The following is a 19,186-nucleotide window of genomic DNA, read 5'->3' on the forward strand; positions in this document are numbered from 1 at the left end:
CCGCCCGCCTGCCCGCCCGGCTGGCTGTCAGTCCGTCCGTCCGTCCGTCTGTCTTTCTGTCTCTGTCCGTCCGTCCTCCCGGAGGAATCCCGGGCGGCCCCCCTTCTCCCTCCCGGCGGGAGGCGGCCGCGCATCGAGGAGGAGCCGCCGCCGCCGCCGCCGCCTCATCCTGCGGCACCGGCCGGCGCTGCCAGGAGCCCGGCGAGCGCAGGTGGGTGGGTGGGCAGCGCCCGCTACTCTTGCCCCCAAGCCCCCTTCGGCCACCGGACCCGGGTGTGGGTTTTGGGGAGGGGTCGCAGCGAGGGGCTGCATGGGGTGAGGGGGTGCCGGCTTTGGGGCGGAGCCCGGTGCGTACCTGAGCGGCCACAGCAGGGCTGGGGGCCGGAGGGGGTCCCCCGGGGGTCTCTGCAGCCGTGGGGGCTGCGGTGGGTCCCCCTCGGGGCACCCCCGACGGGGGCAGCCGGAGGGTTGCGTGGAAGCGGGGTGCGGGCAGGCGGCGGCGGCGCTGGGCTTTTTTTTTTATTTATTTTAATTTTTTTTTAAGAGCATCTTGTTCTAGGAAAATCGCGTTTAATTTCGCTTTCTATTCCAGTTTTTGATTTCGGGTAGAAGCTGTGATTGTCATTGACGTAGCGTAGTGTGCAGAGCGCTCCTTGATGGGCGCAGGTACGCGGGCAGCGGTAGTCACCCCTGCGCTCGCAGTGGCGTGGTGAAATGAGTTAGTTTCTGTCCGTTAATGACTTAACAGCGTTTTTCCAAATAGATACATATTGGGGAGTATTCGTGCAACTGCTTGCAGAGAAGATATGAGCAATTCTTCACTGCAACAAGGGGGAGTACATGTGTATGTAGAAGCCAGTGTTCCCCTGAAGCTCGTATTCTGAAACTTTGCTTTCAGTGAAACCCCTGTTCTGAAAGCTGAAAAGCTTTGCTATTTTTTTCCTTTTTTTTTTTTTTTTTTCCTTCCAAGAAGGCTTGAATTTTCTATTTTATCATATTTTTGGGAAAGGATTAACATGAGAGTTCTGGGTACTGTGTGTTCAGTTTTGATGTAAGTATTTAATTCGGCACAGTCTGTGACATATTGCTCAAACTGCAGTAAGCGTGGAATAAACCTAGTGCTCTTCGTTACATAAAAAAGTTCAAGATCACTTCAGTCTCTATGATACGTTCTTCCATACATTAGCTTCTACTCGTATGCATTCTTTACAGCCTATGTAACAGCAACTGAACTGAATGTGCAAATTATCTTTGTAAAACTGTTTGTTTTTCATATGGAAGAACAAATCAAATTAGTTTCTGTATTCACCTAGCAATTAAGTGCAGATGTTTTAGTATTCTTCACTTCAGAAGTCACCTTGCTCTGTCAAGGTTATTGCCTGTCCACTAACCAGCAAGGATAATGTAAAAATCTGTGAAGACCTTATCTGTCTTTGAGAGTTTTAAATGTTCTGTTGGATTAACTGGAGTTAGGATTGTTTTTTTTCCTGCCTTTCTGAAATTCATTAATTAACAAATGACAAATAACTCAGTCCAAGGATTCTAACACTCCTTTTGCAAAGGGGAATGCTTTAGAATAGCTGTGTAGGAAAAGAGATTGAGCAGAACCGTCATGTAATAGGATTTGCAGCATTAAATATGGCTAATTTCTCTTCTATGACTACAGGTGGCAGTGTAGAAGCCAAGAACAAAAATTGGCAGAAATTATGTTCTGTATACAAGAAAATGAAGAGAGTGTACTCATGACTAAGCACAGGAACCTGGAAAACCACAGGTATGTGAATTGATTCATACAACTGCCTATAGTGCTCCCAGTATTTACTGTATTCCTATGTTCCTGGCACAATAGGTATTTCTGGACTAATGATCACTTAATGTATTCACAACAAGAGCCTAATCAAAATGCCATGGAAAAATCTATATTTGATTACTAAAAAGAATAAAAATACTTTGAAGGCAATATGCAAGGACAGGTAGGATTTTCAGACACTTATAGGTTATGTTACCTATAAAGAATCAGAGCACTAAGTTGCATGACGTTTGAATTAATTTCCTTCTAAATAAACAGACTTCATATTGATAAACATGGCAGTAATAGCCTGAAATATGCTTGAAGCGGGGAAACATCAGATACAATAGAAAGTTTTCCACGTCTGTACTATTTTCTAATGAACTCTGAAGAATCAAAAGCATGAGGAGAGTTATAGACATGTAATTAAAAAGATGTGATTTCAAAAGATTGTCCAGTTGTGATGCATGTCATTAAGTATTAAGTCTTCTGTAACTAAAAAGTTCTGTTGTTCATTCTTTAAAAAAATCAAGATTTAAAAGGCAGCACCTAATCAGAGCTCATGATTAGCTCTCATGCTTCAAAGCAAAGGGAAGTACTATGCTACCTGAGTAATTATTTTCTCATTAATTAGCAACATTACAGTACAGCAGAGCTTTTCTTGTATGTTTACATCATTGTGCACAACTGGTAGAAATTAGTCGATGGGTCTGCATTCCAGGATTCCTGGGAAGCCATGGAGGATGGAACAAACTCAGAGATGGAGCCTGAAGAGTTCTTGGAACTTGTGTATGGGAAGTTATCCTGGTAAGAAGTGTCAAAGTGCAACCATCACCGTGTTTGTTAATACGTTTATTCTTTTGCATTTGGCTGGTCTTTTTCTACTCTAGGAAGGCATTCTGCCTAAATCTTAAATTGCTTCCAAGAGAACATGGTTATACCACAATGTTTACAGATGACAGAGTCCCCTTGTGTCAGCTACCCTGCTGTAACTGGTCGTAGGTACAGTTTTAGTTATCCCTGATTGCAAAGTAAAAACACCGTTGCAGACAAAATGCTTTATTTCACTGTTAGAATGCATGAAGGTGTGTATCCCATTCAGTATAGTGGATCAGCTGTCACCAACAAACCCTTAAATTCTGTAACCTTTGAGATTCTGTAATCTAAATCAAACTTTTTTCCCCCCACTGTTTAAAAAGCATCCAGGTTATTATACTTTTGGGGGCTTCCAAGCCCTCAAGTTGTAAGCTCCTTGGGGAGGAGCTGTACTGTATCCCTGGGGAATAGTGAGACCCTGATCTGTGAGTGGGGCTTGTGGGTGCTGTCATAATGCTTTCAAAGTACTCCATGCCTTGGATAGAGTACCCTACAGAGCTGACACAGTTCCTAATTTCAATTAAAAAAAAAAAAAAAAAAAAAAAGTGAATGAATCTGTGTCTTCAGTGCTGTTCTGCAGGGAAGAGGAGTTCTAACCATCTTTGCCTGCCCATCACATTATTGCTCATCACATGTTACTTCTAAGTGGGGATCCACTTAGGTATAGCTGGAGAGGAAAAAGCAAGCAGCGCTAAGGTCTATATGACCATGTAGTTTTTTATTATTATTCCTTATTGAGCAAAACTTAGTTAAGTAAACTTTTAAAAGCTTATATGAATAGCCATGTTTAAGATGCCTGAACTGCTTGTGCAGTACAGGTCAGAGTATGCTTACAGCTTTGTTAAACATTGCTGAGTTCATTAGTTTGCTCTAACATATTTAGAACAGAAAATGAAAATGTTATTGCTACAAAATTTTTATGGAGTCTTCCATTACATCAAGTGTTCACCAAAATATTAAATACAACTGGTAACTAAGCAGTGTGATGCTCAAGAGTTCAATCTAGAGACACTTTTCTATGCTAATTATGAAGTATTGACATAAATGAATGAAACTGCTTGTTAAAGTGCCTTTTGCCGTGTTTAGCAGTTATGTGTTCACAGGATGATTCATAGCATTCAGCAAGTTGTGATGAGTTTCCCCAACATTACTGGAGACTACTCAGTATCTAATGTATTTGCACTACAGTGGGTTACTCTAAATTAGATTCGATGGTGGAAAGGAGAGAACAATTTTCTATCAACTGAAAAATCAGGCCTATTTTATAGATCAGTTGATCAGTATTGAATTTCTCTTACTGTACAGTACATTTTATACTTTACAATAAAATTTTTCATTTTATTCATTTTGTCCATAAATACAGCAGTGTGTGTGTGTGGGGGGGAACCATCAAGACCCTTTGTTGTTAGAAGCTGTGTACACTATGTCAAGTCTGCTGTGTTGTCAGAGTTCTAACTGAAAGTAGGATTCATAGCAAGAAACCTGAATTTGGAATCTAAATGTGTAACAGCTGATTCTGAATCGGCAAGTTTTGGTTATATAGAATACTATAATGATTAGATGTTGGATGTATTTGTAAGTACTGCTCTCATTAAGGATACAGCAGATGCTACATCTTAGAAAACTGTCTTCTGATTCTGTTTTGAACTGAAAGTTGTGGCTGGTTTTATGTTCTGTCTTAAGAAAACTGTGCAAGCCTTTAAACACAATCCATCACTCCACATGATCATAACAATCACACTATCATAACAATTGGTGTAATCCATTAACTGCCAATGGTGCTTTATAATCTATCTGGCGGTTATCAGAAATGTCTCTTAATGTTACCATGGCTTTACACAAGAAAAGTTAAACTTTTACACTTGTTAGTAGTTGTATAGGATTGTCTTGGAAAATTCTGCGGGACTGTACAAAATGCAGTAGGCCTATGGACTAAAGAGACTGAATGGCAGAAAGATTTTATTTATTTATTTTTTAATATTTATTTTGTAAAATCTTAACAGATATCAAGCAGTTCAGTATCAAAGGCAGATTTTTAGAAAACAACTAGGATGTCTACCAGGAAGGTGAGAATGGTCTGAATCGGAGTCCCTGGGGGGAGATGCACAAAGTGGAAACTTCAGATGGAGGACCTGAGAGTAAAGCTGAAACACAGGGAATGTGTCTGAGGCCATTTAGTTTACACACTTTGACTTCTCATACTAATGAGGTTGCTACCATTTTCTAACTGGAGCTCTGGTATTACGTTCTTAATCTTAACATTATTAATACAGCTCTTGAACCAAAGGGGTATCTATGACACTTAGTATAGCTGGAAGGGGCTCTTGTGAAAGTCACAACGTGCTAAGTGCATGTGTAAAGTAAAACCCCAGGCAGGTAGTCCCACAGCAGTCTCTAGGCTGGATGCCACTGGGCTTCTATGAGAAGTAAATCCTAATGTATGAGGATGTCAAACTTGTAAAGCAGAAATGATCCTGAAGTTACATTATGTCAATGAGACCTTGCTCTTAGGTGATGGCCAAGTTTCCTTTTTTTCTAAGAATACCACTGCACGGTGTTGTTCCTAGATAGGAGGATATCTCCTGTTGTGGTAAGAAGACTTAGTTAACTGGAGTACAACTAATGGGAGCAGATCATAAATCCATTCTGGAGCATCATGACCTTCCAACTGTATGCCAAAGTAGTTGACAAACAAAAGGAGTCTAGACCATCTCCACCAGCTGGAGAAGTTGGTGGAAAAGTACTGGTGACAGAGCAAAGCTACCAAAATAGTGTCGGAAGCAAAACCTGAGTCGTCAGAAGGTTAAGAATAAAGACCTCTGCAGCAGCATTCTGCACAGTAATCCCCGTACCCTGTATAAGGACTAGCAGAAAGGGCACACAGGTCAAGAAGACCTAACTTCTTGCGCTGGAAGTCCATAACAATGCTATATGTAGGACAGAAGTTGACAGAAGTCACATGGAAAAGAGTGGAGAACTGTCTGAACAAATTCAGTCCCATTTATACAGGATCCCAGCAGAATAAGCAGTCAGACCAAAACAGTTTCTATACAACTTCTAGAAGACTAAAAGATTAAAATGGAGGGATGGAATACCTAGTTCTAAAGTAAGTTATTGACAGTATAGGTGTACCAGAGAGAAGGAAGCTATCAGGATATTCATTAGCGGATCATTGAAGAAGCCTGGTAAGAGGGATGACCAAAAGAGTAAAATGCTTGCAGCTAATGTCAAAATTAAAGATACTGATTAGAGGCTCAGAACAAATGAATACCCCCTAGCAACTGCTTATCTGACTCTTTAAAAAGTTTTTTTTTTTAAATAATTAACATGGTTAAGCAGCAGAATAGAGCAGGCTATAAGGAACGGAAAGATATCCTTCAAAAATGTGAAACCTGAGCAAATTAGGCATAGAACACATGGTGAAAACAGCAAAAGCCTGAGTGAAACTTGTCACAAACAATCATTAAAAACTTCAGAAACAGGGAAGCCATTGGGCCAATAGATGACTAAGACCTAAAAGTGCTCTAAGAAGATTGTGTTGTATCAGGGAGGGTATGAGATGTTCATGTTCACTGTGCAGGAGCACTGGATGCACCCAAGAGCTGTAGATCTCCCTGTATAAAAATGATGAGCTAGTGACTGTAGCATTAACCTCACAATATCACATTGGTACCAGTACAGCTGAGGGTTTGCAAATACAGTAGCAGTCCTTAAGAAGGCTACTTGAAAGCTTATAGGAAAGAATGGGATGAGTATGACTGGCATTCATTCCAGCCAGCTTGCTGGTAATTATAACAAAGACCAGGCCTAATGGATTCATGGACAAATTTGATTTATCAGGAAAGAGTCAGCACAACCTTTGTAGAGCTGCCTCATCAGTCTGAGTTCTTTGAAGACATTGAGGTGGTGAGTAAGTGTGATCTAGCTGATGCAGTATGCTTAGGTTTCAGAAAGTCTTTTGAGAACTAACCACCGATGGTGCTTAGCAAAATGAAACTGCTATGACATAAGAGGAAAGGTCTCTCATAGACTAATAATTGGTTAAAAAATAGGGTAGAAGTAAATTCTGTTTTCACAATAGGGACAGCAAAAATGAAAGCCAATTATGAAGAGCCAAGGAGGGATCTTGTGATACTTGTTAACTGGGAGTGAAGCAGTAGATGAAGCTGATATTGATAGGATGAAGTAACACATACAGGGGAGAACAAACCTACTATTATTGAATTTGTAAACTATTACCACTAAAGGAGATTTTGTAGAGAGCTTGCCATAGTAAATCCAAGCATCAACTAAATGTTCAGAACTGATCAAAAAATAAAAATAAGGAAGAATAGCTAACAGAACAGAAACCTGCTATGCCAGTCTATAAACTGGCATAGTTTATAAACTGCACTTCTGGGTGCAGTTCTGATCCCCATATTTTAAGGAAGGGAAGAGGGGGAAAAAAAAAAAGTGGGGAGATACTAAAACTAGAAATATGTGGCAGTGATGATAAAGAGCAATTAAATAGATCAGTAATATTCAGCCTGACAAAGAAACAGCTGAAGATGAAAATGAAAAAAAAAATGATATAGGAGTATAATGGAAAACATGAATAGGGAATGCACATTAACTATCTCATGTGGTAGAAGGCCCAGAGGGGATCAAATAAAAATTTTCAAGTGACAGATTGAGAATAAAATAGAATTTTTGTTGCTGTTGTTTTGTTTTTCCCCCACAGTGAGTTGTTTGACTGTGAACCACTACAAATACTAGAAGTTTATCTGGGTTGGGCTTTCAGTGCGAAAGCGCTACCTCATGCTTAGAAGAACACAAGACACAGTCTCTGAAAGTTAGGGAGGGGGAGGATCCTGTGTCCTGCCTGTTTTCCCTGTTTGACTGTGCTTCCGTAAATACCTGCTCCCAACCTTTGCAAAAGATGCAATAGGGGGGGCTGGATGTATCTTTGGTTTGACTGAATGTGGCAGTTGGTATGTAAAATTAAGACAAATAGCAGACTCCTAAAGAAAATGCTGACTGTAAGCCAATATGTAAGAGAATTATTGTTGAAGAAAATGTGTTGAGAAGGTCTTTTTTATCTGGGGGGCAGGGGAACTAATAACTTCACAAAAAAAAACAACAACAAAAAAAAAAAACTTCTAAGACTGTAGCGGTCCTCATTATACCACATTGACACCTGAAGTTTAGTGCCTATACAATGTACTTGATAATCTTTGTTCTGAGTTGCCAATATTCAGCTTTAGTTCAGTGATTGTTCAAAGTATGTTGGGCCTTTGTTGCAGTTTATCTTCAGACTGACTGAATTAAAAACCCAACTGCAAAAAATAAAGCTTAAATTAGAAAAGCTGGAGGCAGTCTTACATAATAACATGAAAAAATACAGGTTTTGAATCATGAATATGGAGGATGAAATCCCATTTCCTATTAATAGGGTGAGATTACACCTAGGTTCTTACCTTATCCAAGCATTTAAGGACTTTTAGTCAATAGAGTACAATAGAGTTGGACAGAATAAGGATTTGGAGAAAATAGGTTATCAAGAATAAAGGATGACTTAACTGTTAGACATGAAAACTGTATTTAAGTATTAAAGGGATGTGAAGATTACAGAACAAGAATTATTTAGTAATTCAACCCAAGTAACAAGTGAAAATAGGGAAGAAATAACATAATGAGTCTGGGAAGAAAAGCCTCCCAGTGCTGAGCGCTATGAGTGCATGTAAACACAACCAGTAGAGAAATGCAGGGTTGGAGCAAACACAGTACTGCAGACCCTAAGAAGTTAAAGGAATAGATGTTGTTGTGTATGCAAAGGCTAACTCTAGCCAAGGAAAATTAGTCGTCTTGGATTCCTGTGGCTAGTCACAACAAACTAGCTTCTTCAGTGGGTGACAGGGAGTGCCCAAAGCCAAAGTTCTACTCTGAATTACCCTTCAGAGGAGTCTTTCTCTTTCCACACAGGCAAGGGAGGCATAGACAGCTGGCCTTGCTAAGTTAAAGTTGCCCTTTGAATACACCCATTCTGTATGCGAGCATGGGACCTGATTTTCTGAATGTTTTAGTAGGTCACCTTTTTTTCAGTGATACTAGAATAAAAATACATAAGAAGACAATACTAGCTAAGCCTATTTTTAAAGCTTTCATGAAGAAATGGGTATTTCAGACTTCTTACAATTCAGATGGCCCTGCAGTTTTCTATACTTGCCTGACAGAGATAAGAGCCATATGGAAAATTAGAATAAAACACTTTAAAAAAAAAAAAAAAAAAAAGATTTTTTTCTGGAATAAAAAGATAAATCACATGGGAGGAGATACGAAGTTTTTTAAACTACTAAAGTTAGATAATAAAGCCTGTTTGAACAAAGGGATTCATTAATATATCCCACCAAACACCCCAACAACCCTTTTCTGTTTCTCAAGCATGGGAGAAAAATCTCATTAGCTTAGTTGTTTTAATGATCTCCCTGGATGTTTTCTAGAGTTTTCCTGTATATTTAACAATAGCAAAACATACTTCAAACAGACTTTTTTTTTTTTTTCCTTTTTAATTTCCTATAATAGAATATGATACCAAAAAAATAAAGTCAAGGAAAAAAATCTTATTTTCCCCTCTATTTGAAAATGTATGTAATAAGGTAATGAAGCCGAACCACTAGCAGTGTGACATTAAAGGAGATTTTAGTCAGCACAGATGATAGTCAGTTTTTTGAGTTTTTAAAGAGGTACATTATAAAACAGAATTTCACTCTTATTGTACTCATGGGGTTAGACTTCCAAATTATTTAAAACCGTACTTTAAACCATAATGTGTGGTCTAGAATAAGGGAACACAGCAGCTAAGTATGCTCTCAAGCAGTATTTATCCCAATGTTATATCAGGAAGCTGACACTACTGCGTATCGTTTATTGGATGAAATCAGCTCTTTGGAAACTGCTTCAGTTAGATCTTTCTGATGCAAAGCCCTCTGAGAAGACAGGGTGCGTAGTTTAGATTGTGAAACATCTGCATATGTACCAAACCTTTTTAATGTTTTGGGGAGGGTGCCTGGCTCTGCAGTTATTCTCTAATGCCTTACAAATAGTTGATTGTATTTCTTAGTTTTCATCTGGATGGTTCTTACTGTTCCCAATAATTTAAGTGGTTGTGCACTCAATAATAATAATAATAATTCTGAAGTCAAAATGAAAGTCACATGCTGTCCTTGACTCAGATTTCAGTTACATGAAGTCTGTGTTGCTCAGAAATAAAGTTGTAAGCTCTTATGAAACCCTAGATAAATGGAAGCCAGAGCCCAAAGCAAAACAAAAAACTTACTTATCAGGTCTCTGCTGAGCCCACTAACCAGGGACAGACTTATTTCTGACACCGCCTCCTATAGCCTTGAATCTTGCTGGTTCCTGAAAAGGCAAATAAATTGTAAGTCCGCTAACTTAAGGGACTGAAACTGTCACAGATTGCTATTCCTCCTTTTAGATGTGCCTTCTCTTCTGTTTTTCATTTTTCTGTTATTTTTTGTTTGTTTGTTTGTTTTTTAACTTTTCTGCAGTTTTACCACTAATCATCATCTAGATTCCCAGACATTGTACTTGGCTGTTTATTCTGACCTATCCCTGTGTTTCCTGAAACTTGTAGATATTGTCTCACTCTTTACTCCATGCACAAATATTTTCTAATTGGAATGAATATTTAAAAACGTATGAAAGAGTTAGACGTAACACTGACCCAAATCTTGTCATTTTGTGAAGTTTAAAGAAGTTTTTACTTTGCTTGATAAATGTGAAAAATCTGGGTTACCATAAGTGGTAGTGTGCTGCATCAGTTTTCTGATGAGAAATGCCTTGTGAGGACTGTTTGGTTTAACACATTTTACCTCACAAGATAAATGTGCATACAATCAATTATGGAGACCAAGCCAGTACTGTCAACTTCTTCACCCATGTTATCTCAGTTGCTTCCTGTTGTAGTCATTTGCTTGTTGAATTAGGAATTCATAAAGGGGAAAGTTCCTGTGGAGTAAGGTTAATATCCTTTTGAACAGGGGTGTTATGTTGACTAGTTCCTGATCTCTCAGGCTGTAGTGTAAGTAGCTTACAAACTCTGTTGCACACTTGGTTTAATATAAATCGTCCCTGGGAACAGGGTTGTTGGAAAAAGAAGCTGAGAATCTTCTGATTTCTCCATGTCAGTGTTGTAGCCAAGAGGTCAGTCATGGCTGTGCTTGTTCTCATTTTCTGTGGTCTGCTTCTTTGCTATAAAGTTTCTTCTGAATGTGTGGAAGGGCAAGGCTGTTCACCCCATGGAGAGTAGTCAGACTACTAGGCTACCATATGTAGAGATGTTGGCTTGTGTTGTGATTGTGCTGCAGTCACAAGGCTGTCCTTTCAGGGAAGCACTTCCCCATCTTTCCCTTCAGACCACTTGAAGAGATTCCTGCTCATCTGCTGAAAGAATGTACACAGGTACCTGACTTTTACAGGTGGTTTTGGATTCTGGATGGCAAGTCGGAGCAAGTCCTTATCCTATAGCACAGGCTCAAGGCTATAGTGGGATTTGAAGTCCGTGTCCATACTTAGGGTTAGGTTGTTTCCATCTTTGCATGGGTACTCTGGATTGCCCTCTGAGGCCTAGTTCTCTTTGAGTTGGTATAAAATCAGATGTTTCTCAGAACTTTGCCATATGTCACTTTTTAGCTATACATTTAGACTCCAGCGTGCAAAAGTTTGTGAATTCCAGCATAGAGCCATTGAGTTTTCACATGAAGTGGGACATCATGACTAAAGTGAATGGAGATAAGTATGTAAATAAGACTCTTCAGGGTTTGAAGTCTTGCTGATTTCTGTAAAAGTTCTTTTTCATTTGCTCTGTGTATCAATTTTTTTTTTGTTTGTTTTCAGAACTCCTGAAACTGTTAAATCAGGACTAGTTTCTTTTGGATGAAAACCACAGCTCTGTTATTGAGAGAATCTTCTATTTAAAATTCTGACTTTCAAGTTTGAGCTCCAGCATTGTCCTACAAAGCCAAAAAATAATTTCAAGAATTTCTTGCAAAAAGATCTTGTGAATCTTCTCTTTCACAATGTTTTTCAGTGAAAAGTACTTTTTTTTTTTTTTTTTTCTTAATTTGAACCATCTTTTCTCCCTCTCCCTTTCCCCTTCCCACCTTTTTTTTTTTTTTTTTTTTTTCTGTGTTACAGCAAGAACCTGGAAAACTTCAACCTAAAAAAGGTACTGCTTTGCATTTGTAGGACTAGGGTGTGGAGGAGAGTGGTAGTGGTGCTCATAATGAGTTTTGAAATGTTTAGTAGGTAGCAGTCATTTCAAGAAGTCTGCTTATAAGTCCTTGATTCAGCAAGTCATTGCAAGCTGTATGAACTTGAAGCCAGGTGAACTACTTACTTATTAAATACCTTGCTGAGTTGTTCATAAAGCATGAGTGGTTCAATAACTACTTTGATTTCATTTTAATGATTCCAGCTATAAGAAAGTTTTGTCCCATACAAATTCCATTTTCATTTACTTCTCATTAATTATTATCTACGAACGTAGCAAACCTATAGATGATATAAAGTTGGGAAGCTGAAAAATTATCAGGAATTTAGACTTAAACTTAGCTGTGAGGCTTTTAGGTAGTGGTATAGTGTAAACAGTGAAGTTTAAGAAAAACAAGTAACCATTATCAAATGCATAGATAGTAGGTGACTTGATGGCAAGTGGTAGTTGGGTAATAATTTTAATACTAGCAGTAGAGGTTAAGTTGTGCAGTGGGAAGGAAAAGCTCATACCTAGATTTTACATTTACCAGGTACTTTACAGTTAATGCAGTCTGAGATTGTGACAAAAGGTGATCAAAAGGCATACAGAATATAAACAAAAGGGAAAAGAGACCAGGCAAGATATGATGACAGAATACTTAGATGTAAAAAATGTTGTTTTAACAGTATTTTTTTCAAGTGAGTCTCATTACACAATTCCAGTTTTTCATCTGAAAACTGTTGCTTGCTCTCTGAGTTCTTTTTTCTGTTATTCCCTAGCGGTCATGCTCTGTCAAAATATGTCCATCTAATTGACCAGATTTGAACTAGGGAGTACTTTTTATTTTATTCATAAAATGCTATGGGTCTTCACCCTTAAGGGGTTTTTATTTTTATTTTACATAGAAGTGTATAAATCAAAATCAAAGATGCAAAGCTTCATCACTTAGACCAAATGTTTATTAAATAGAACAGGACTTTCCTTGGATGATAGTTGTTCATTTTATTATGTGATGAATCAAATGTTGCTGTGTTGTTGTTGAAATTCTTAGATATTTGTTGCCTGCTCTAGTCTCAAATGTTGTTCTACCATTTCCTTTGCCAGCATGTATTAATCCAAGGCCCTTATGAGGAAGCTTCTATTCTATTATTTTAAGAAACTAGTTAGACCATTACCATTTAGAAGCACTTAAGTTTTCCACCAACTCTACTAATAAATATGCTTGTTCTACATGGCAGCTTGAATATTTCCTTCTGTTCCAAGGCTGTGTCACTTTACTGTGTTGTTGTACTCCCCTCCCCGCCCCCTCTTCTCTAAATTTCAGTCTTTAGGGTGTTTTACTAAAATGTTCATTATTGTCCCCCTCTAATAAACTTATTTAATAATGTTCCCACTTTGTCAGGTTAGACTTCTTCCCCTTGCTTTTAGGTGGCGTTATTTTTTGAGTTTTAGTTGAAGGGCTGTGTTTCCTCTCTGGCTAAAGGGAAATGATTTGGGATTTCTAGGGCAATTCTGAGTTTCCAAGTTAGACTTTTTTTTTTGAATTGTCCTCTGGAGAAAGCTACAGCTTTTACAGAAAGTACCAGCTAAGTAATACCCTCTACTGATTCTGCAGTCCCGTAAATGAAGGGTAAATACTTCTTTCTAATTCTTGTAGTTGCAGCAAAACTGGATTTGATGGCCACTGGTGAAGAACTAGATCCATGGTTGCTGGATTTATCAAAAGAGGAGAAATAAGAGGAACGCTTGAGAATTATGAATTTTTATTGAGTTACAGGGCATATGTGTTCATGTTGTTTTGAACTGTGTGTAATTGATACTGAATGTATCTTATTTTAGTGATTGACTTTTGTTTCAGTTTATAGTGACTGTTGGAAATTAAAGAATGCAAATAGATTAGCAGGGGGGTTCTCAGGGTGACTGTCGCATAACCGAGCTACAGATACTTGGTGGCTGGTGTCATTGGCTTCATAATGTAGAAATTGCCTTTTATCACAGTGCTGAAAAATCCATCCCGTTTTGGTATGTAGAAGACTGTACTTCTGTCTTACCTGAATTGAGCAGTCTTCTGAAGCTGGTACATGGATTAAAATATTATGTGCTGTTACAAACATGTCACTAATGAACTCATTTTAATGTGGTTCAATTCTTGTACTATATCCCCATCCTTGTTCTTGCAATGGAAAAAGTTGAGAATGCTACCAAAACAAGGCTAGCATTGAGATCTCAGAGGTCTTCGTACTCATTCCTTCATGCGTGTTTGCATAATGGCTGCTTACAGGCTATTATTAAATCAGTGATTATAATATGATAATAAGGTTATATATGATCTTTCACAATGTGTAAATTCTGGGGCTTTTTGAATAAAACAGTATCTCTGCTCTAAAATATCTTATTGCAGAATCATAAATACTGGACAAAAGATGAAGCCCTTGCTGTGTGCTCTTTTACCTTCTCTTGGTTCATTAGTTCAGAAAATTTACCTCAAATGTTTATGTCTGTTTATTTTAAAGCTGAATTCCAAGCTTGAATTTGTAACACTTCTGTTATTTGTATCTCACATAATTCCCACGGAAACCTATTGTTGAAATCTGATAGATAAGTTGGCTAAATTAATAGCATTTCTCAGGTTTTAATGAGAGTGGGTTTAATCATTGTAATTCTTGACTTTGGTATTCTTACGTACTTTTTTTCCCCCCAATACTTCCACATATGTTTTCATTTTCTGTTTTCATTTTCTACATTAAGTTTTGTACATATACTGGGAGAGGATTGAGGGTGGTGGAAGTATGGAAAGATCTGCAGAGAAGCAATACCTTGTGAGTTAGAGAATTAAATGTTTATTTAATGTCAGTAATTTGCTTAATGCTATACCCAAAGTCTAGGTGGTGAAAGAAGACTTGGGGAATTCCTTTAAAAAGTGATACCAGAGTAGGAAAGAATGTTAACAGACAGTGATTAATTACTTATTGCAAGAGGGGAGCTTTTTGTATCTCTTCTTGGTTTGAGATGAGTTGCTGTATATTGAGAAGACAGAGACTGGCAAAAGACTTTCCTGTCTTACTAAGTTTTGAGATCAGGAAATAACTAAATTTACCATGGGGAGTTTACCTAACTAACCACAACCTTTTACTAATATGTTCATTTTGTCCTCACATACAAATTTTGAAATAAAAATGCCAGCACTCATGTGTCACTGATGGGAAGTAAAAGGCAATATTTTGGTCATAATTGGTAGGAGGCGAGACTGACGTTCACATGAATTTTCCCCAATTACAGAATGAGTACAAAATATTTCATAGAAAAATAAATTATTTCTAAAAAATTCTGTCATCCTGGCATTTGGAAATGCTTGTGCTTTCCCAGTCTTAATGTTTTGTCTTTAAAAGTGGTTTTCTAAAAAGTAGGAAATACTATATTTGCTTGAAACGTTCAATATTTTCTTTTGATTTCAGTCTCCAGCTAAAAACCTAAGACAGCCCTCAGACTCATGTTTTCTAGGTCAGAAATATTGTTACACTCTTTTAAAACCCTTCTGCACATCACAGGACATGGAATTTGTTCAGCGATTATTCTGCTGTGCTCACTATCTTGCAAAGAATTAAGAGGTTGAAAGAAAATCTATCACTTTGCCTATTACTCTGTTAAGGCAGTTGATTATTCTTACTGATAATTTTTACAGTTTTAACTCCCTAAGTCACACTTGGAGATGTTTTATTTTTACCCCTTAAATCACTGGTGGTTTTTCCTATGTCTTCTCCAACTTTTTTTTTTAGCATCTTTTTACATACAGTTTCAATGTCTGCTTTATAGTATTGTTCTCGCCGTACATTGAAAAGGCAAGATTGTCAAGTGGTTTTCTGTTAGGTGTCTAGGAATGGCTTTTTTTTTTTTTTTTTTTTTTTTTTTCTGTAACATTGTTTGCAAGGCACATGTGAAATGAATGACTTCTTCAGTGACCTAGGACCTTCATGAAGATAGCTGTGGTCCATGTTATGGTCCCAGGCTTCAGACATGCACTGACTTTCTGTGTTTTTAGAAGCATTGTATTTTTTGCCTTCACTGTTTGTTGTGTGTGCAGTTGAGAATTTGGGGAAATACCAGGTCTGACTGGCAATAAGTCTTCTGATAAGAGGGTATCTGAGTCTAGTGGCACTCGTTTAAATCTGATTTTGCTGAATGAGCATTAAGAGTAAGAAAACTTTCTGAAATTGTATGTTCTTTAAATTCTTGCATTTTGTAATGATTAAAAAGTCAGTCAATTACATGTATGCTTACTCACATTTAACATTACACTTTGCAATTAAGTCAGTGAGCTGTACTTTCCTCTTATAGGGGGGAAAAACTAGAAAAAAATAACTTTTTTATTATTATTATTTTTAACAAACTTTAAAAGCTGTCAGGAACTCCCCTGTTCCCAATTTGCTCCTTTGCAGTCTACTTACTGTCTTTCCATTAAGTTCGATTTTTTGGTTGTTGTTCTTTGTTGTTGTTGTTGTTCTTTTATCCCCTAAGATAGAGGATACTCAGGCAGGCTACTGTCACTTTCTTTCTTGTGTGATCTTCAACACCCTAAGGTCACCTATCTGGGGTCCCTTTGCTACACCGGTACAGGAATTAGACTGGGTGGGTGATTGCAAACGTAGGTTTATGGCATGGGGGTTGGAACTAGATGACCTTTAAGGTCCCTTCCAACCCAAGCCATTCTTTGTTTTGGGCCTTTGGGGAGAGGGGATGGAGGTGCAAAGCATGAAATTAGTCTTATCACTGGGAGCTGTGAAGGGACAGACAATGCACAGCAGGGTGGTCCATCATGCAGGACATATTCAGGCAAAATGGTGCAGAGCGTCACTAGACAAGGGAAAAGGCATTAGAATTGCAATAGTGTTGTCATGGTATGGTGGGTCTTCATCTCATGCCGTATAGTCTGTTAGTGTGTATGCAGAAGGCTGGGTCATGTGCAATGGATGAGGAGCAGTTACATTTCTGTCAAGCTAAAGGCTGCGCAGATTGCCCAGCTATAGATAAACTAAATTTCTAGAAGAGAGGGCAGTGGGAATGACAACAAATTAAGGAGCATATAGAACAAGTGTTGCGGTGTTACATCAACTTCAAAATAAAAGATGCATGCTAGGATTGAGTTATGCTACCTAGAGTTTTTGAGAGTTAAGTGTGCAGCATACTAGAACTTAAAATGAAAAATGGAGTTGGGGTGTGAAAGCTCAGGCATTGTCGCGACTGAAGTGAGGTCTATCTAGAGGAGTGTATAGGCCTCTGAAAACAGAAAACCAGAAGAGAGTGAAAGGGTGCTCCAGATAAAATTCTGTAGACAGTCCTTATATGTGGAAAAATTTGTAAACATCCTGATATTTTTCTGGGAAAAAAGAAAAAAAAAGAGAGTTTCTTTCAGAGCTAAATGTTTAAATTTATAAAAACCGGGGGATCACATATATCATACACGTCATGAAAAATAGGGGAACAATGTAGTTCTGCACTGCTATTCCAAAAGTTTCTTTTCTTTTTGTGTTCCCTAGTACATGCTAAAAATATTTTCAATATCTTAACATCTGCATTGCTATGAAAAATAGTATGTCTTTGTTTTGTTTTCAGCTGTGCTATTCTTGCATTACATTTTGTTCTGTGCTCTCTTCATTTGGGATGTGAAGTCACGTCCTTTTGTCAGTTGTGTACCTAATTGCCCTGACTCTCAAACTGCACTGTGCACCACTTGGAAGAGGTTGTTTCTTTTGTTCTGCCTCAAAAGAAATTCATTCTGTATCTTGGGAATATGGAGTTAGTTGATTGTGAAAGTGTCTGATTGGCAGAGAGGGGCAGGAGATAGGGAGCAAAGCCTTTCTATGTAGAAAACATGAGGCTGGCAAGACAGGCTGGATGTGAGTGTATTTTGCATACTACTGTGTATTAGTGCATCTCATCATAAATGCACCAGTATGTCCTATTAGTGTCCCCTGCAGCATGGGATGCATGGGTAAGGCCATGCCCCTGACAGGCTAATGAGCACTGGGTGTTGGAAGAAGGTGCTTGAATGAAGGTGGGCTGTAGTTCTGATGCATGTCTCAAGTCAAGGAAGCAAAGCAGGCAATAAATAGGACTGTGATTGTTGTGAACACAAGAAAGGGAAAAGTTAAGACAGAGTGGTAATGAGGCCAAGATAGTAGCAGGTGAGGGGACAGCTGGAGGAGGTGATTAGCTGTTGGATGCTGCTGCTTTCCAGTACACTGCCTGGAACACCAAATGCCTTTATTCCTTTCTCTCCAAGCTGGGGCACTGGAAAAGATGATACCCACAAACTGTTGTTAGTTACCCAAATGACTCAAGCAACAGGGCTGAATGTTAATGCTCTAACTTTGACAACTGCACTGCTGAAAGACAATAGGTTGCCACACAAATGAATTTTACAGCCTGGTTTGATTCCTCACCACCTTGTCTCCACCCCCCGCCCCCAACCCCCTTTAAATCTGTAGAAATTCTGCAAGTATAGAATGCACTTTAAAAGAAATGTTAAGCGGTCAGAGACAGGCAGACAGAATGGGGAAATGCTAAAACTGAGGTTGCGTGTTACTTCAGTTTTGCTTTCTTGGATGTATGTGTTGGTGTAAAGTATTCTATTAAATGGCAGGCTTTGTAGTTGTTTCCCCCCTCCCCTCTACCCCAGAAGAAACATGCCTGTGACAAAATGGTGTTCATGGGATGAATGAGGGATATGTAAGGGTTACATGATCACAGATATTCCTAATTTGGTTTGCTTGGACAAAGCCATAGAAGGCATTCAGCTGCCCTAGGCAACCCCCTTCTCCCAGAGGTTCCTGTTGACTGCCTCCATCTGCAGCTCCCATCTTCTGGGCAACAGCACTCATACCAACAGCTGCCTCTGGGGTTTACAGATGTGTAAAGTTCTCACTCAGAAAACTGCTTGTGGTAGGGGTTTCCCTGTTTTGTACCCTTGCTGTAAGCCAGCAGCATAGCATCAGTTCCAGGCTTCATACAAGCTTCCTATGTGTTTCAAAAGAGGTGCTGGGTGGTGCGGACAGCCTTCATTTATCATTTTGAAGTAGCCAGCATCCCACTAATGGGAACATCTCATCTCTAAATTTCTTCTTGTCACAAGAGCAGGAAAGTGTGAATGACATAGGGCATTGGACAAGGACAAAGGAGGGTCTCATGGCTAAGACATCAGGTGGTATGAGAGGGAACTGAATTCTGTCATTGTTGCATGTACCAGTGTTTTTGTATGAAGCTGTTGTTTT

The 19,186-nt window shown here is 38.7% G+C and overlaps 1 protein-coding gene across 1 annotated transcript in view; it reads left to right on the forward strand.

The window, feature by feature from the left end:
• LOC118170768 overlaps window positions 1-19,186 on the forward strand; it is a 193,328-nt gene that overhangs the window by 1,959 nt on the left and 172,183 nt on the right. The window contains exons 3-5 of the mRNA XM_035333347.1: window positions 31-211; window positions 1,667-1,774; window positions 2,511-2,596. Of these exons, the coding sequence (XP_035189238.1) occupies window positions 31-211; window positions 1,667-1,774; window positions 2,511-2,596 (375 nt within the window). The remainder of the gene's footprint in view (window positions 1-30; window positions 212-1,666; window positions 1,775-2,510; window positions 2,597-19,186) is intronic.

This window comes from Oxyura jamaicensis, chromosome 1 (genome assembly GCF_011077185.1).
Source record: "Oxyura jamaicensis isolate SHBP4307 breed ruddy duck chromosome 1, BPBGC_Ojam_1.0, whole genome shotgun sequence".
Taxonomy (NCBI): domain Eukaryota; kingdom Metazoa; phylum Chordata; class Aves; order Anseriformes; family Anatidae; genus Oxyura; species Oxyura jamaicensis.